This window comes from Plutella xylostella, chromosome Z (assembly GCF_932276165.1).
Source record: "Plutella xylostella chromosome Z, ilPluXylo3.1, whole genome shotgun sequence".
Classification (NCBI taxonomy): Eukaryota; Metazoa; Arthropoda; class Insecta; order Lepidoptera; family Plutellidae; genus Plutella; species Plutella xylostella.
The window spans coordinates 2,012,033-2,028,314 of NC_064012.1; the positions used below are offsets into that span (position 1 = coordinate 2,012,033).

The window sequence follows — 16,282 nt, forward strand, 5'->3', positions numbered from 1 at the left end:
TTAGTGTCTGTCTTATTAACTAGTTAGGTACTTCTAAGGTAATTAGTTACTTCGGCTGTCCCATTTCAAAACACAGTAACCGCCAACTTTAAAAAAAAACGGGTCTTTGATTTATACATTATTTTAGGCGATTCCGCACAAAACTGCATTGTCAGAATATCAAAAAACCGCTTAGAAACGAAAATAAAATTTCTAAAAACCTAGTAACTCCACCCTGCGAAATCAAAAATGCCACGAAAACCATTTCAAAACATAGTAAGAGCCACCAACCATTTTAAAACGCAGTAAGTGAAAATGACTTACTAGGTTTTAAAATGGTCAATGGCGCTTACTAGGTTTTGGAATGGTCAGCAAAGGACAATTTTCGTCCGTTAATTTTAGTAAGTCACAAATGGCATACATTATTACTAACACTTTTTTCGAACAAAATATCAGACATTTCAGAACCTGTATCTTTGCACCAATGAAACCTAGAGAGTTGAATTAAAAGTAGAACATAAGTAAATTTTGTCTTCTTTATAAAAGCTATAGAGACCTTTCTCGTTAGAACCTTTCTACTAGCCCTATTTTGCATAAACAAAAAAAAAACAAGTTATAAAACTGATTTTTAGATAGAAATTTAGGAAATATTGTCTAATTGAAGGCAGCCATAAATAATTTTCATGTTAGAGCCTTCTGAATATGGCTATTTAATTCATTTACATAAAACAAAAAAACAAACAAAAATATGCCCGTATTTCAGCTATTACTTATAGTGCCGTCGTGTAAAAGTGCTGCAAAATTGGATTTATAATATGTGAAGGATCCCAAACATATAAAAAATGAAATTATTACGCAATTATTGCAATTTCAATATACTTAACTTGTCTTAAATGACACAATAATGGCCCTTACTAGGTTATGAAATGGTCAGTGAGGGCGGTTTTAGGGTGAGAAAACCATATAAAACCTAGTAAGTGTTTTCTTTTGTGCATTACAGCAACAATTTTAGTCATATTTAAATGAAATAGTATTGTATATAAAGCCTAGGTTCTGCCGCTTCTTTTAAGCTTACATTTGTTCAGATATCTATTATAGTTTTACCAGGGCATTGAAATGAAGGTACAAAAACGTTTTTTGGCTCTCCTGAACATTTTGTCTCATGGCTGTTACTGTGTTTTAAAATGGGACAGCCGACTTATTTAAGTACTTATTATAACATAGAACAACGCAGACTCGGGTACACGCTACACTCATAGAATTATTAGCTGGCATATGAACATAACTAACGTTACTAAATGACAGATAATATAATATGTGGGCGCAGACTCTACAAACTTACAACATATGTACTTACACTGTACCTGTAGGTACTTACACTGTTCACGGGATTCGAATCCGGGCCTCACAGTACGCAGACGATTGGCTTGAACAACAGAGAAGCAGTGGTCATTTTATTGGCATTTATAGCACATTTAGGACGTCTCAGCTGAGGTGTTAGGTATAGTTATGAGGTGCCAAAGGTTATACCCATCCAACTCAATGTTCCTACCATTGGTAGATAGATAGGTAGCTACTTACCTACTTTAGACTTGGTCGAAGTTTTTAATATTTTCGTTTAATTACCCAAGAAAGATAGGGTTGCAATTTGTCCAAAGAAAGTATCTTATCGTTTAAAGTAAAGGTTACCTCTTTATGCATTTTGGTAAAACTTAACTAATACCTAATTTATCAAGATTATTATAATGGTACCAATAAGGCAATAACTAATAACACAAGCCTTATTACCTACCTAAGTAGGTGTAGTTAGCTACACCTACGATTTTTACAGGGATTTACGATTTTAGGTAGGGTTATGTAAGGACATTTTATTTTAAGCTATAGAGTTAATGAATTCATTACTGCAAATGAAGAAATTTAGAATTATTCAAGGACGCACAGCTGATTGAGCGAACTTGGAAGTCGGCCAACTGAAATTTCTTTAGCTCAACATCGAACAGTCGAATTGAAAAATACTATTGTACCTCTACCTTCTGTGAGGTTTATTATGGACAAGTGAGATATTTCAAAGGAATGATTACAGAACATGGTGATGATGGGCGGGCGGGCGGCGCACTGAGCGGGGCGCGCGCTGGGCTCGGAGAGTTATTCCCAGAGAGTGCGCTGGCGTCGCGGGGCAGCGGCGCGGGCGCGCGGGGCGGGCGGGGCGGCCGCCCGTCATCAGTGTGAGCCGGCGCGCGCCGCCGCCGCCATGGGCAACCAGCATTCCGGGGCCAACGCTGCACACAAACCGAGGAAGAACGTCCATTGGAAGTCAGCAGGTAACACCTCGCCTTGTCCAGCCTCCGCCGGGCCACGCACACTCTAACACCATGCTATTTATAACTCTCGCGCCCCACAACAAAACAAATCGTGCCTCGCGGCCGTGTCGACACCCGTCCCAGCCAGTAAGTGTGTTGTCAAATGTGAGTGAGTAACCGAAATGTGTTGTGGTTTCAGGAGCGCCCGGGCGGCCGGGGCGGCCCGAGGCGGCGCCGGCGGGCGAGGAGGCGCACGCGGCTGCCGTGCGCTGGGCGGGCGCGGGCGACGGCGGCGCGCCGCTGCTGGGCTACCAGCTGGAGTGCCGGCGCGACGCGGGCCCCTGGCTGCGCACGCAGCCGCCGCTCGTGCCGCGCCCCGAGCTCGTGCTCACGGATCTCGTGCCGCCGCACACCTACCGCTTCCGCGTCGCCGCAATCAACGCCGTGGGCCAGTCGCCATACAGCGAGGAGTCGGAGCCCTACACGACCGCCAGCCAGCGCGCGCCGCTGTTCCACGCGCCGCTCGCCGACGTCACCGCGCTCGAGAATGAAAAGACCGAGTTCCGCGTGTCGTTCGTGGGCTCGCCGCCGCCCACCGTCGCCTGGTTCAAGGACGGCTACGAGATCTTCAGCAGCCGCCGCACCGCCATCACCACGGACGACTGCAGCAGCGTGCTGGTGTTCCACCAGACGCTACCGAGCGACGAGGGCGAGATCAAGTGCACGGCCACCAACCGCGCCGGCCACGCCGTCACCAAGGCGCGCCTGGCGCTGGAGGCGGCGCCGCAGCTGCGCTACCCGCGCCAGTACGAGAACGGCCTGCTCTACGAGATTAACGAAACTATTCTACTGAAGACGTCGATAGTCGGCAAGCCGGCGCCGAGCATCGAGTGGCGGCACGACGGGCAGCCGCTGGCGAGCGGGCCGCGCGTGGAGGTGGTCACGCGGCCCGACGTCACCACGCTCAAGATCTCGGCGGCGCAGCGCGGCGACCGCGGCGAGTACCAGGTGGTGGCGCGGAACAGCATCGGCGAGGACTCGGCCGCCTTCCTGGTGACGGTGACGGCGCCGCCCGAGCCGCCGCGCCGCGTGTCCGTCGCGCGCCAGCTCGACAAGTCCGTGACGCTGGCGTGGCAGCCGCCCGAGGACGACGGCGGCTGCCGCGTGCAGAACTACGTGGTGGAGTACTACCGCGCCGGCTGGGACGTGTGGCTCAAGGCCACCACGAGCCGCAAGACCAGCGTCACGCTGTTCGACCTGATCGAGGGCAGCGAGTACCGGTTCCGCGTGAAGGCGGAGAGTCCGTACGGCATGAGCGCGCCCAGCGAGCAGTCGGCGGCCGTGCGCGTACCGGGCCGCGCCGTGGACATGGAGTGCCTGGCCGCTGAGGCGCGCATCATCAGCTCCACGCTGGCGCGCGAGGAGGCGCCGCCCGCGCCCGCCTCCACCACCTTCAACGCCATACCGCCGCAGTCGCTGGCCCCCGCGTCGCCCGCGCCGGCCCCCGTGTCGCCGGCGCCGCGCCGCCGCCGCGCCCAAACCACCCCCGCCCCTGCCCCGGCCCCTGCGCCGCAGCCGCCGCCCCCACCCCCTGCGCGGGCCGCCGAGCCCGCCCCCCGCCAGCAGGATGACGAGTTCATGCTGGTCCTCTATCCAGACGCAAAGGATTCAAAGTATACCGCAGAAGATAAAGCAGGTGAGTTATGATAACGATTTTACCGTCACTGTGCATCATCAACACTTTACATAAACACTGTGACATTTCTTACAAAGGAGCAGCCAAATATGCCGATACTTACCTATATCACCTTCGACCTGATGGTGCCAATCCATGCCCATCGCATCAGTTAACATAAGCAACTATTGTACCTACCTACTGCTGACACGAAGTCACCTATACGCTATTTGGCTGTTCCCAAAGATCACGGTCAAAGAATAGCTCCCGCCGCGTCTGCTTGTTTGTTTTTTCCGCCATATCTGTCTGAAGCTCAGCGCCCTAGTTACCGAGTGATCCTCGATGTATTACTGTCCCTAATAACCGACGCATCTGGCCGCCTGCTCTTCCTGTGTCTATAATAAGGCCCCTGCATTAACTGAAGTAGGTATTGTGGTCGAAACAGTCATTTCATTTCAGCCGCTGAACTCACTTGTTTTATTGATATTCCGTGAAGCGCATAAATAGCCGGATTGCTAACATGTTGCATCCGTGAATCAAGTCCAAGTCAGTTTAAGAATTTTCTCCAATTTGGTTAGATTATAGTTAAGTAACATTTAAACAATGAGTATGTGTCATAATAGGCAGGAAAGAGCAGATTAGTCTACTGTATTGTGAGATGTAGGGAGCGGGCGGCGACGCGCATTGCTGAACTATAAATAAGCGCACGCGGTTCGCTATAGCGAGTTGAAACAAACCACTGTGACGCACGGCGAATGTCCGATAAACATGGATCATTCAATACTCACTGTACTGACGGGAACTAGGTAATAAGTAAACCTAATCCACAATCTCCCTTCCGCTTCCGGTTTAAGTTCTACTTTGTTGTTTGGAATGTCTGAAAAACTACAGAATTCAAGCTCCGGGATGGTCTCTCTAGCTTACGAAAAACTAACTGTCTGTACTGCTGCTCTAATCTTGTATCTATTTTTATTAAACGTAACGATTGTATGCTCTTTCGTTTTTTGTAAGGCTTGAGAAACCCTCCGGGCTGTAAACTATCTCAAAATGTACTTACTTATTTCCAGACATCCACATGTTCATTACCTATAGTTGGTCGTGCATGAATAGAGTAGGTACCTATTTAGGACCGAACAAAAACTTACGAACATATTATTTAAAAAAAAATGAGGATAGAACATGTGAGTATCTAATGACCATTTAGTTAGATATTAATTTATCCCATTCTTTGCGAATATAATTAGTTACACGTGGCCTATACTTGACAATGACCCAGTGATATATTTTTTTATTTAGCCACTGTAATTAATTATTCAGCAGACGATATAAACAATAGCATCTGCCAAATACATCAGTAGCTAGTTGGTATTTGCACCGCAATTTTGTACATTATCATCACCATCATCATGTAAGTAACTGTAACGTGTACCTAGTATTTTCAACATAGCTAGCTCTTGAAAGGTCTTATTATCCATTTGTAGTATGTAATTTTTCGTCTGATTCACTGGCAAAAAAAACTACCAGACCAAAAGCGAATGCTCTACTACTATTATATCCAATGCTAATATCCAAGATATGAAATCTGCGAATTGCACGTTTCCAGAGAAGCGGAAGTCTTTCCAACTGGATCTGGAGGACGCGCTGTCGCCGCCGCCGCTGTCGTTGTCGGCGCCGGACCTGACCGCCCGCGGCCCGCCGCCCTTCCCCGCGCTGCGCCACGCCTGCAGCTCCACCGAGCTGCTGCACGAGCGGGCCATGGCGCGCTTCTACCGAGCCGTGGCGTTGCAGGAGCAGCGCCAGCACCCGCCCCCCCGCGCGCCCAGCGAGGACACCGTCGTCGTCACCCCCGCCAGCCACAAGGCGCCCGAGATCATCATCAAGTCAGACTCCGTCGAGGACCGGGAGTACGTCTACTCGTCGCGCCAGGCCTCACAGGAGAAGGAGGACAACAGATGGAACTCGTTCGACGAGGACTACACGGCGAGCACGGCCACGTCGGACGAGGACGAGGACGAGGGCGGCAGCCTGGCGGACGAGCGCCGCTACAGCGAGGAGGAGGAGCCCTACAGCCCGCGCGGCAAGCTCGCCTCGCCCTCGCCCGAGCCTCCGCGCGCGCCGCTCAAGCCGCTGCCGCTGCCCGACCCCAACTTCGTGCCCAAACCCATCCTCAAACGACGCGGCTCCGACATCGTCGAACCACCCAAAATCGAGGAGGAGAAACCGCCGCCCCCACCCGAAGAGAAACCCAAAAAAGACGAAAAACTAACAATATTCAAGAAAATCACCAAAATGCCGAAACAGAAAATTCCTTTCCCGAAGTTACTGAGCAAAAAGGAACCCGCGAAAATACCCGAGAAAAAGGAGGAAGAAGTGCAAAAGACGGCTAAAACTAACGCCGTTCAAGACAAAGTCAGCGAAGAGGGAAGAACCGTCATAGATTATTACAGTAATATAGTTAAGGAATACGGTGGACAGAAGAAGCCGACGACCCATCTTTATCTTAAAACGGAAGAGTTAAAGTCTGCAGCAGAAAAACAACAACAGGAAAGAAAAGCGAAAGTTGTGACCAAGACTAAGAAGGCAGCTGCAGTTAAACCCGCCGCCAATTCTATCAAAGCAGCCGCGCCCAAATCGAAAGCCGTGAACTCGGTCACGAAAGCTGTCAACTCCGTGGCGAAAGACAAACAGCTGAAGCCTGCTCAGAAACAGAAGAGCGACGAGAAAGATAAGGTAGACGAGAAGCCCAAGCTGAAGCGGAGAGTGGTCGCGCCGGCGGCTGGGGCGGAGGAGGCGCGGGGCGGGGAGGGCGTGCAGCAGATCGTGTTGCGCACGGCCGAGCGCGCCACCGTGGTGACCATCGACTACTCGGAGCTGGAGGCGCGCGCGCAGCGCACCGTGCGCTCCGCCATCGACCACCTGGTGGACGGCTGCCTGCTGCTGCTCGCCTTCTGGCTCTACGTGTTCGAGGACGAGCGGCTGGCCATCCCGCCGCTGGCGCTCATCATCTGCCGGCAGTGCGAGTCGTGGCTGCGGGGCGCGCCCGCCGCGCTGCGCCGCCTGCTGCCGCGCCGCCCCGCCTGACCCCACCCGCCGTGCGATGACTGAATACTGTGTGCAATGTGTGAACTTGTGATTAACTATGTAATTTTAATATCTGTGTACTTGTAACTTTGATTGTTCTTAAATAAAAATATTACAATTGAAAATCCAATCGAGTAGGCTCTGCTTTCGTATCAGTTTTACATTTCGGCTCCCTGTCCAAATTCTTAATGTTTAGTGTAGTGCAGAGGGCGGTGCGTGGGTGGAGGCGGGGGGCGCGGGGGGTGGCGCAGTTCCGCGTGAATCGCTCGGACTGCTGCGAGCAGCGGCCGCCGCGGCGCGTGCACGACCCGCACGCGTGCGCGCCGCGCGACGCGGGGCTGGTGCTGGGCGTGTACCGCAACGACGCGCTGCCGGCCGCCGCCGCCACCGCGCTCACCGCCGCCGCGCGCGCCTACGACTGCCGGGTGCGCGGCAAGCTGGGCAAGCTGCTGAAGCTGGCGTCGGCGCCGGGCCCGGGCGAGGCGCGCGTGTTCTACGACGTGGACCCCGAGCACGCGTTCGTGGCGGTGGCGGGGCTCGGGTCCGAGTGCGTGGCGCCGGGCGGGCACGAGGGCCGCGACGAGGCGGCGGAGGCGGCGCGCGTGGCGGCGGCGGCGGGCGTGCGCGCGCTGCTCCCGCTGCGGCCGCGCGAGCTGCGCGTGGAGTCGTTCGGGCGCGCAGAGGCGGCGGCGGAGGGCGCGGCGCTGGCGGCGTGGCGCTTCGACGAGTACCGCAGCGCGCCCCGAGTGCCGCCGCCCGCGCTGCGCCTGCACGACGACTGCGACGAGCTGGGCTGGCGCAGCGGCCGCCTCAAGGCCGAGGCGCAGAACCTGGCGCGCCACCTGCAGGAGATGCCCGCCAACCTGCTTAACCCGACCGAGTTCGCCAAGATCTGCGTGGAGCTGCTGTGCGAGCTGGACATCAACGTGGAGGTGCGCACGGCGGGCTGGGCGGCGGCGCGCGACATGGGCGGGCTGGCGAGCCTGGGCCGCTCATCCGTGCAGCCGCCGCTGTACGTGGAGGCGTCATACTACGGCGCGGGCGCGGGCGAGCGGCCCGTGGTGCTGGTGGGCAAGGGCGTCACGTTCAACAGCGGCTCGCTGGCGCTGAAGAGCCGCGAGGAGCTGCGGCACATGCGCGGGGACATGGCGGGCGCGGCGGCGGCGGTGGGCGCGCTGCGGGCGGCGGCGCGGCTGCAGCTGCCGCTCAACCTGCGCGCCATCCTGCCGCTGTGCGAGGTGATGCCGAACGGGCGCTCGCCGCGCTCGGGCGACGTGGTGCGCGCGGGGGACGGCTGCTCCGTGCGCCTGCGCCAGCCGTCGCGCGAGTCGCGCCTGCTGCTGGCGGACAGCCTGGTGCACGCGCGCAGCTACTGGCCGCGCTGCATCGTGGACGTGGGCACCATGTCGCAGGAGCTGGCGGCGACGCTGGGCGGCGCGGCGTGCGGCTGCTACTGCAACAGCGAGCGGCTGTTCGCGCTGCTGGAGGCGGCGGGCGCGGCGACGGGCGACCGGCTGTGGCGGATGCCGCTGTGGGGCTACTACGCGGCGCGGGTAAGGGACACCAGCACGGCGGACCTGGCCAGCAGCGCGCGCCACCGCTACGGGGACTCGCCGCACTGCGCCGCCTACTTGCGCCAGTTCGTGTGCGACAGCGCGTGGGCGCACCTGGACATCCACAACGTGGCCTACACGCGCGGCGCCGACTGCGTCTACTTGCCCCGAGGGATGACGGGCCGCCCCACACGCACGCTCATACAGCTGCTCTACAACCTCATCGCGGATCCCAAATTGTGAACGTTACACCACATCAACAGCTATCTACACTCCCCTGTATTGTTGTTTATATCTTTCGTTTGTAAGTAAGGCTATGTTCATGTTTGGCGCAAAATAAAAAGTTTACCATAAGTGTGGATTGTTTTATTTTAACATCAAAGACAAATCTACACGTAGGTATATGACTGGTTTATAGTAGTAAATATAAGTATATTTAGTGCAAAGTGTGAAAGGTTGCTTCTCTAAAGTTCTTAAGTAAGCAAGTCTCAAGGTATTCCTTCTGCACTGCATCTTGGTGATAGCTTCTCAAATCAGGTAGTTCTCTAAAGTGGTGGCGGTGGTACTCTGGTACTCAACAAGTTGATCAAAGCTAACATTCTGAACGCCTTTTTGAAGCGTTCTCTCATAAGTCTTTTTGGAGACCATAACTTCACGTTGAAATTCCGGTTTTTCGTAGCCATTTTCGGATTGACTTGAGGATTTTGGATGTTTTTACCCAAAATATGAAATTAATTTTAGGGTTCAAAATAAATTGATGTCTGAAATCTAGTTGGTTGATAAAAAACGTACGTTTAGAATATTTAAAGCGTTTATTAGTAAATATAACTACTTACATTTAGGAATTAAAAAAAATGCACATAAGGTAGGTATATGTAACTCTACCAATAGAAGTTTATAAAAATATGAAGATTCGTTTTGTAGACTAGAACTATTTATAGTAGTAGGTATACTTAAATCAAATTAATTATTATTTACTAAATAATACAATCAGAAAATAAATGCATATTTACGTTTATGGCACAATGTCGACTAATTCCGTAGTATTATGCACTTTCACATAAAATTAAAATATACAGTAAACGCTATATAATATAGTAATAACTATTAAAATCACTAAACTTTTTTTTGTACTTTTTCTCATTAGATTGATATTTTTACGATATGGCACGACTCCATCCATTCATAGCTCTTTATTTTGCCTTCATAAGGCCTATAATCAAACCGCAGACAAAATTATCAACTGTCACAGGAATCATCTTAGCTGAAAAGAGGTATATAGTATAGTATGCTCAAATTCGTCAACTCTCCTACAACTCTTGTTTCTGGTTCTTGCCTGTTTCACTGTCCACTATATGTGAGTCCTCCGTGTCACTGATGTAGCCCTCTTGCCCTGTGTAGTGAGTCGGGTGCACCAGTAGCGGGGCGGCGGAAAACGCGTTAAGATTGCGATGAGGGAAATGCGCCTTCCACGTATCACTGAAAAGGGGAGAATAGTTAGATAGTGCAATATTCTGGATGGAATTTCATTAGTGACTAGCTGTGGCTGTGACCTAATAAATGTTTTTGTCAAAGAAAAGCAATGCATTTTTATTCAGAGGGTTGCAAAAGTGGTAGGTATAATAAGCCGAAAGGAGATGATTTAGCTTAACTTTTGTTAAGTACGACTTTTGAAAATTACAATTAGTGAAACATAAATCTAATTTTCAGAAGTATCATAACAAGTCAAGTGACCAACAAGGTTTTTATGCAGAAATATGTATTTCTCACTTATTTTCAGAAGTCTTAGAACAAGCGATGATAAAAAAGGGAGTGCAATATTTTTTTCACGAATTTTCAAAACTGTTTCAATAAAGAAGTTAAGTATGACTCCCTGACACCCTTTCTGCTTACTCAGCCTATTTCACAACACCCTGTATTTAACCGAAATCCTCCGCAAACTCACTTAGGATGCTGATCAAACATAATCGGCAGGAACTCATCGACCGGCAACATCTTGGTCAAGGGCTCCGCAGCCATCAGCTTCCTGGCTCCCTGCAGACTGACCAGGTACCCGAGGGTCCAGTAGGAATAGAGAGGCTTCACTGTGTGGTTGGATGTGGACACTTCATCAGCGTCTAGAAGGATCTTGCGGCCGAGGTAGCTGTTGGAGAGATCATTAAGGTAAATATATGTATATTTGCTTCACAGTTTTGCCGTGTAAGAGTTACAAATATCCTTAGGTATAGTATATCTAACAAACTTTCACGTTTTTATAAATAAGGTGCAGGTGGGTAATGCCGAATTTCGGGTAATTCCGATTTTTGCCGATTTCTTCCAAACGCAGCCATACTTTGAACCGTGGAACCATTCACCTTGATGGCAACTTAATCTTCTACCTCGCTTGGGTTGACTCAGGGCGCTAGGACCGAGCGTGCGTGTAAAAACGTAAAAATAGTAAAAAAGTGCAAATTTCCAGATTTTTGAATTTTCGGAATTACCCGCACATCGGTAATTAAGAAATCAGTTAAGTTACTTAACTGATTGTTTTTTCATGCAAAAGATTGTCGTTTTTGTTCACTACGTTCGGAGTTTAAAAACCCTAGCTTTATTTTTTTTTGTATTTTCCGGAATGAGCAAACTAGGGTAATTCCGAATGTTGGTACATTTTACTATGAAATTCTGTGGATCGGGTAATTCCAAATTATAATTATCATATAAATGTGTATAAGTACTTCTGGACAGTTCTAGACAATATTTCGAAATAAGTTTTTGCGAGGTTATAGCTGATCAAAAAATACATATGGTCCTCTAGATTAAATTGCTTAAAACTCATTTTAAATGTTTTTCGAAATAACCTGCATTCATTTGGAAAAAAATATCAGCTTTTGAAACTAAAATATTTACGAATCCTGTGGGTATTTAGAGAAGTCTGTTAAACAGAGTTTTAGGTAGTATATTCAAGTATACAAAGCCTCCTTACACAAATCAAAATAACCCGACCAGTCCTCATAAGTTGACAAAATACGAACATGTATCCAACTCACCCAAAAACCTTTCGGAATAACCCACCTGCACCTTAGTGTATATTATTAGGTAAATAGGATAGTGCAGACATGGCTCAAAGTCAGGAAGGCAGTTTAGACCTTAAGGGGAAGCGCACAATGGTTATATTCAAGTGAGTTGTTTTCGCGTAAAAGTGTAACAAAATCGCAAACCCACTCAACAAACTTTCGCATTTCCTAAACATAGGTTCACAAACATGTCAGTAAGATTTTGAGAATCTAAATCAACTCACACAAGGTCCCAGTCCATGTGTTCGAGGTCGTTCAGCAGAAGCAGCAGTTTGTGTCTGAAGTACGGCACAAAGTGGATGTCGTCTTCGAGCACCAGCGTCTTGGCCACACCTCGCTCCACCGCCTGCGAATGGGGAAGAACACCAAGTGAAACTTTGCAGAACAATTCTCAAAAAACAGATTATAAGAAACACGGAAAATAGATACAGTGGTAGCTATTCTGAAGGCAGAAATTCTAATTTTAACGCTGTCAAACTATAAATTCTGCTAGCAAAAAATGACATTTACGGGAACACTCATAGAGTCGAATTTTTATTAAAGAAATTAATGTTTTCACAGCTCTAAAATTAGAAAATCTGCCTTCAGAATCGACATCAGTGATAGGATAAAGTTCGGAAAGGCACGATTTAATAAAATAAATTAGCAGCATTGGCGACTTTTAAACAAAGTGAATGCAGTAAGTTAGGAAGAATGTTAAAATTAAAAGGAAGATAAGATCTGATGTTAATCCAAAATTACCTTTATGTAAAAGTAAAAGCTCTAACCAAATTTGTAGTAATGAAATATATGTACAGTATTTATTTAACTAACCTGTTTCCAAATAAAATAGTGACTCAGGAAACACCCAACTTCACCAGTTTTCATTGGCCTGAAAACAAAGTTGTTCAATTTTAACCAAAAATATCCTATGCAAAGATAAATTCAAGTTCAGAAAATATGATTAGGTAATTAAGCAAGTAATCATTAGTCATCTTACCTCTTGTGGTAGGGGTCTGCATAATTAGGCATTAATGTAATGCCGAATTTACCCAAGTCATTGATATCTAGGTCCCTGGAACAAATTATAATACTTTGTAATATGTATGTAATGTATGTGTATTCAGTCAAAACACTTAAAAACTAATATTATTATATTACCTATATACAATTTATAGGTAGATTATTTACATTTATAAAACATATAAAGCTATAAACATATCAAGTTACTTACAAACACATGCATACCTAAAGCAAATTATCTGTAAAATTTTGTTAAAAACAGTTAGGTACAGTACTGAAGACACAGACATCCCAAGGATAAAACCTATAAATATGCATACTTAACCTATGTTATTGAATTATTTTAAAGCAAAAGCATTAACCCTAAGCTATCGGACATCTAGCCAAAGCAGCCCCAATATACAAAAATATACACTGTATACCTTCCATCCACCGCTTTATATGTCTTTACTTCCATACCGAGTTCCTTGAAGCTCAGCTCCATCAGGGCTCGCCTCTCCGTCCGGCGCTCCAGGTTTATCATAAATATCTCATCGATGTTGAAGTTCCATCTACAAATTCAATAGAGTATTGAAGCATATTACAAAGGAGAGTATTATTAAAAATTGCTAATTCAGACTAGCGCGATTATCTTTACCACTGTTGCAAGATAGCAGAAGTGGATGGATTTTAGTGTCATTCCTCGCATACAATGAAGGTGCAAATTGGTTGCTGACGTTGTGATGTTATTAGTTTGTAGCATATGAAGTATTGTCATGTCGTCGACTTCACTAGCTCAACCTCTCAATTATATCCATACCTTCTTTCACCTTTATTCTAGCAATAACAAGTATATATGTCGCAGGCAACTGGTTTAATCTCCTGTTTGATTGAACCACTAGCCCGTTCATTGGATGGCGCTGTTTAGTTGTATGACTAGGCTGAACGTTGATTGTACAAGCGTCACAAAACGTCCAACTAGTTAGCTGACTTAAAATCAGTCAGGTGGTGAATAAAACAAATATGGCGTCTAACAGCTAACAGCTGACACAAAAAGCACCTATATTGTTAGTTTTTTGCAAATAAATTAGCTTTAAAGTGCGTTATTTGTGTTAAAATAGTGTGACATCATGGATTTACCTATTATTACGCCGCGGGCGGATAGTTTCAAAGAAAAAAAGTGGCGAAACTGGATAATTATGAACAACAATATGAAGGTACGTTTATTGTTATTGTTTAGTTAATTTGTGAGATAAGAGCTTTGTAACATAGTCTTTTTCTTGACTCTTGTCTGGTAATGTTCACCCTAACCAGACATTACAAAGTTGCTATACTATATCCCATTCAACGACTTCGCTGAATGACGTTCAGTCAAGACGTCGAACGTTACAATCAACGACTTGACGAGTTGTCCTTTAGTCATACAACTGAATAGCGCCATCCAATGAACGGGCTAGTGGTTCAATCAAACAGGAGATTAAACCAGTTGCCTGCGACATATATATCACCTGTGTCAGAATTAGCTTTTAGACTTGTACTTCAGGCCTTTACCTTTCTGGAAATTCCACATAGGATTCCAGTAGAGGGTCCAGAGGTACTGGGTGGTACTTGCTGATGGCTTCCAGCTTAATGTTGAGGACCTGGTCGTAGTCCATGTCCAGGTCATCGTTGTCCCCGAGAGGGATCGGGATGAAGCCATAGATTTCATCATTGCACACCTTTAGCGTCAGTCCTGAGAAGGTTATAGTGTGTGTAATAGTTTTTACTTATATTTCATTGGTGTGGTTAATTATCCATATAGTAAATAACTTATGAAAGGGTACTTTTATACAGCTTTCAATGATGAATTAATAATGTTAAAGTTTATATTTTCTTCCCTTCTATGTATAGTATGGGTTGAAAGACATAAAATAAAAGAGACAAACCATTTCTAGCTGAGTTGATAGCAAAGGCTATAATATCATCCTCAGGTCCATCATAGTTCTCAATCTTACTGGGGTCATATGTGAGATGATCAGAGTTTACTAGCTTCAACTTGACGAGCACAGCACTATGGACCATTGGCACAGTGAAGCACCCTCTGTGGTCTTTGTCTCGGCTTAGTATCGGCTTGTAGTCATCAGTGCGTTTGTAGTAGTAATTTTCTGTCATTCCACACCTGCAAATGCAATGCAAATGTTTTGAGACCAAGTTATAAGTATTTGAAAGATTTTACAAGAAGAGTCATGGTCTCAGTAATGCAAAATAATAAAAACATACCAGAAATTAGAGTAGAGTCCATCAGATATGAGCATTGGAGCAACTATGTCCAGGTCTTTTTGAATCAAACTCTTCAGAGTAGATGGGTTAGTTATGAAGGCATCAGCATCTATCATCTGTAAAAATAAATTTCAAGTTTATTAGTTCAGTGCGAAGGAGTATTTTGTATAGTTTATTCTCTACCAGAAGCAAGTATTTTTGTAGAAAACATAACTTAACATTGAAATGAAGATTAAATTAACTACATTATCAGATGCAGAACAATTTGCTGATAACTACAGTGCAATATTCCTCACTGCTATTGCTGTAAGGAAGCAAAAGTAATAAGCTTTATAACAACTATACCACTGCTTATGTGCTTAATAAAGATTATGTAAAATGTATTGAGCACATAATTTACTCACAAATAGGTAATCAGCCCAGCTCTTCCTTGCAACATGCAGAGCTTCTTCCCGTAATTTTATAACATTTTTAAAGTGCAACGGACTCCAATCTGTTGGACCTTTCTCATCAGTATAAGCTGGACCGCTGGACATGTCTTTTGTAACATTCACAGAATGGTACGCACTCTGGTATGTTTGCACCCATTTCTCGAGTATTTCTATGCTCCCATCTTGATTGTGATCAGTAGAAATCCTACAAACATTCAGATCTAATGATAGATTAATTTCTCCTAAAAAAGTGGAAAAGTAACAAGAGAAACTTGTGTGCAAATGTAAACTTTAATAGGAGTGCAGAATATTTTATATAATGAAATAAATAAAAATAATAAAGTATAAATACTATAACTTCAGTTACTGTTGAAATACTTACCAAATATACATCCTATCTTTCGGGTAATCTAATTCATGAAGGCAGGATAAAAAGTAGGGCAATGTGTGAGCTTTATTACGTACTAAAACGGCTATCATAACTGTGGGCCATTTGTATCTTGATTGCCCAACGTCTGTGCTAGAACAATTATGCATAGCAACTAATAACACTAATAAACTGACCCGAAATAACTTAATACCCATTGTTTAATATTTAGTTCAGATTTTCGCAATATTTTTATTACAGTTACAGCACATATTAATGAGTAATAGCGGATTTAATCGTATTTTCTTTCAATTAATTCGGCGCGGTGCGGCGGCTGATTTGTGTTGATTTCCCTCACTGACAGTAGTGACTAGTGACAGAAGTGACACTGACAGTTGAAATGACACTTCTACTTGACAGTGGTCAGTGACAGCTTTGCTATCATGTGATTGCGCATGACAAAGTGACCAGCGGTACGGTGGCTGGCATCTCAGAATAATAACAGCTCCAATGAAGCGAATCGAACACTTCACTCCAACTTATGGTTTGTCCATTAAAGAGTGGACCAACGGAAACTGGAGATACAGACAGGTCATACAAGGG

General features: G+C 46.4%; 3 protein-coding genes across 3 annotated transcripts; 2 read left to right on the forward strand and 1 right to left on the reverse strand.

Annotated features, from left to right (window-relative positions):
- The first annotated feature begins 2,139 nt into the window (after positions 1–2,139).
- Positions 2,140–7,165, forward strand: LOC119694776 (titin). Its single transcript, XM_038121928.2, has 3 exons — positions 2,140–2,300; positions 2,479–3,975; positions 5,558–7,165. The coding sequence occupies exons 1-3, from the start codon at positions 2,231–2,233 to the stop codon at positions 7,033–7,035; spliced, it is 3,045 nt and encodes a 1,014-aa protein (XP_037977856.2). The 5' UTR covers positions 2,140–2,230; the 3' UTR covers positions 7,036–7,165.
- Positions 7,166–7,222: 57 nt separating this feature from the next.
- LOC119694777 (cytosol aminopeptidase-like) lies at positions 7,223–8,943 on the forward strand. The gene has a single exon (XM_038121930.2). It carries the CDS (start codon positions 7,224–7,226, stop codon positions 8,829–8,831), a length of 1,608 nt encoding a protein of 535 aa, XP_037977858.2. The 5' UTR covers position 7,223; the 3' UTR covers positions 8,832–8,943.
- A 744-nt stretch (positions 8,944–9,687) lies between these two features.
- LOC105382692 (glycosyltransferase 25 family member) lies at positions 9,688–16,029 on the reverse strand. The gene is made up of 11 exons (XM_038121929.2): positions 15,695–16,029; positions 15,286–15,517; positions 14,882–14,997; positions 14,548–14,780; positions 14,174–14,354; positions 13,066–13,194; positions 12,621–12,695; positions 12,455–12,512; positions 11,866–11,987; positions 10,534–10,731; positions 9,688–10,067 (listed from the first exon to the last, which is right to left on the reverse strand). The coding sequence occupies exons 1-11, from the start codon at positions 15,895–15,897 to the stop codon at positions 9,899–9,901; spliced, it is 1,716 nt and encodes a 571-aa protein (XP_037977857.2). The 5' UTR covers positions 15,898–16,029; the 3' UTR covers positions 9,688–9,898.
- Between the last annotated feature and the right edge of the window lie 253 nt (positions 16,030–16,282).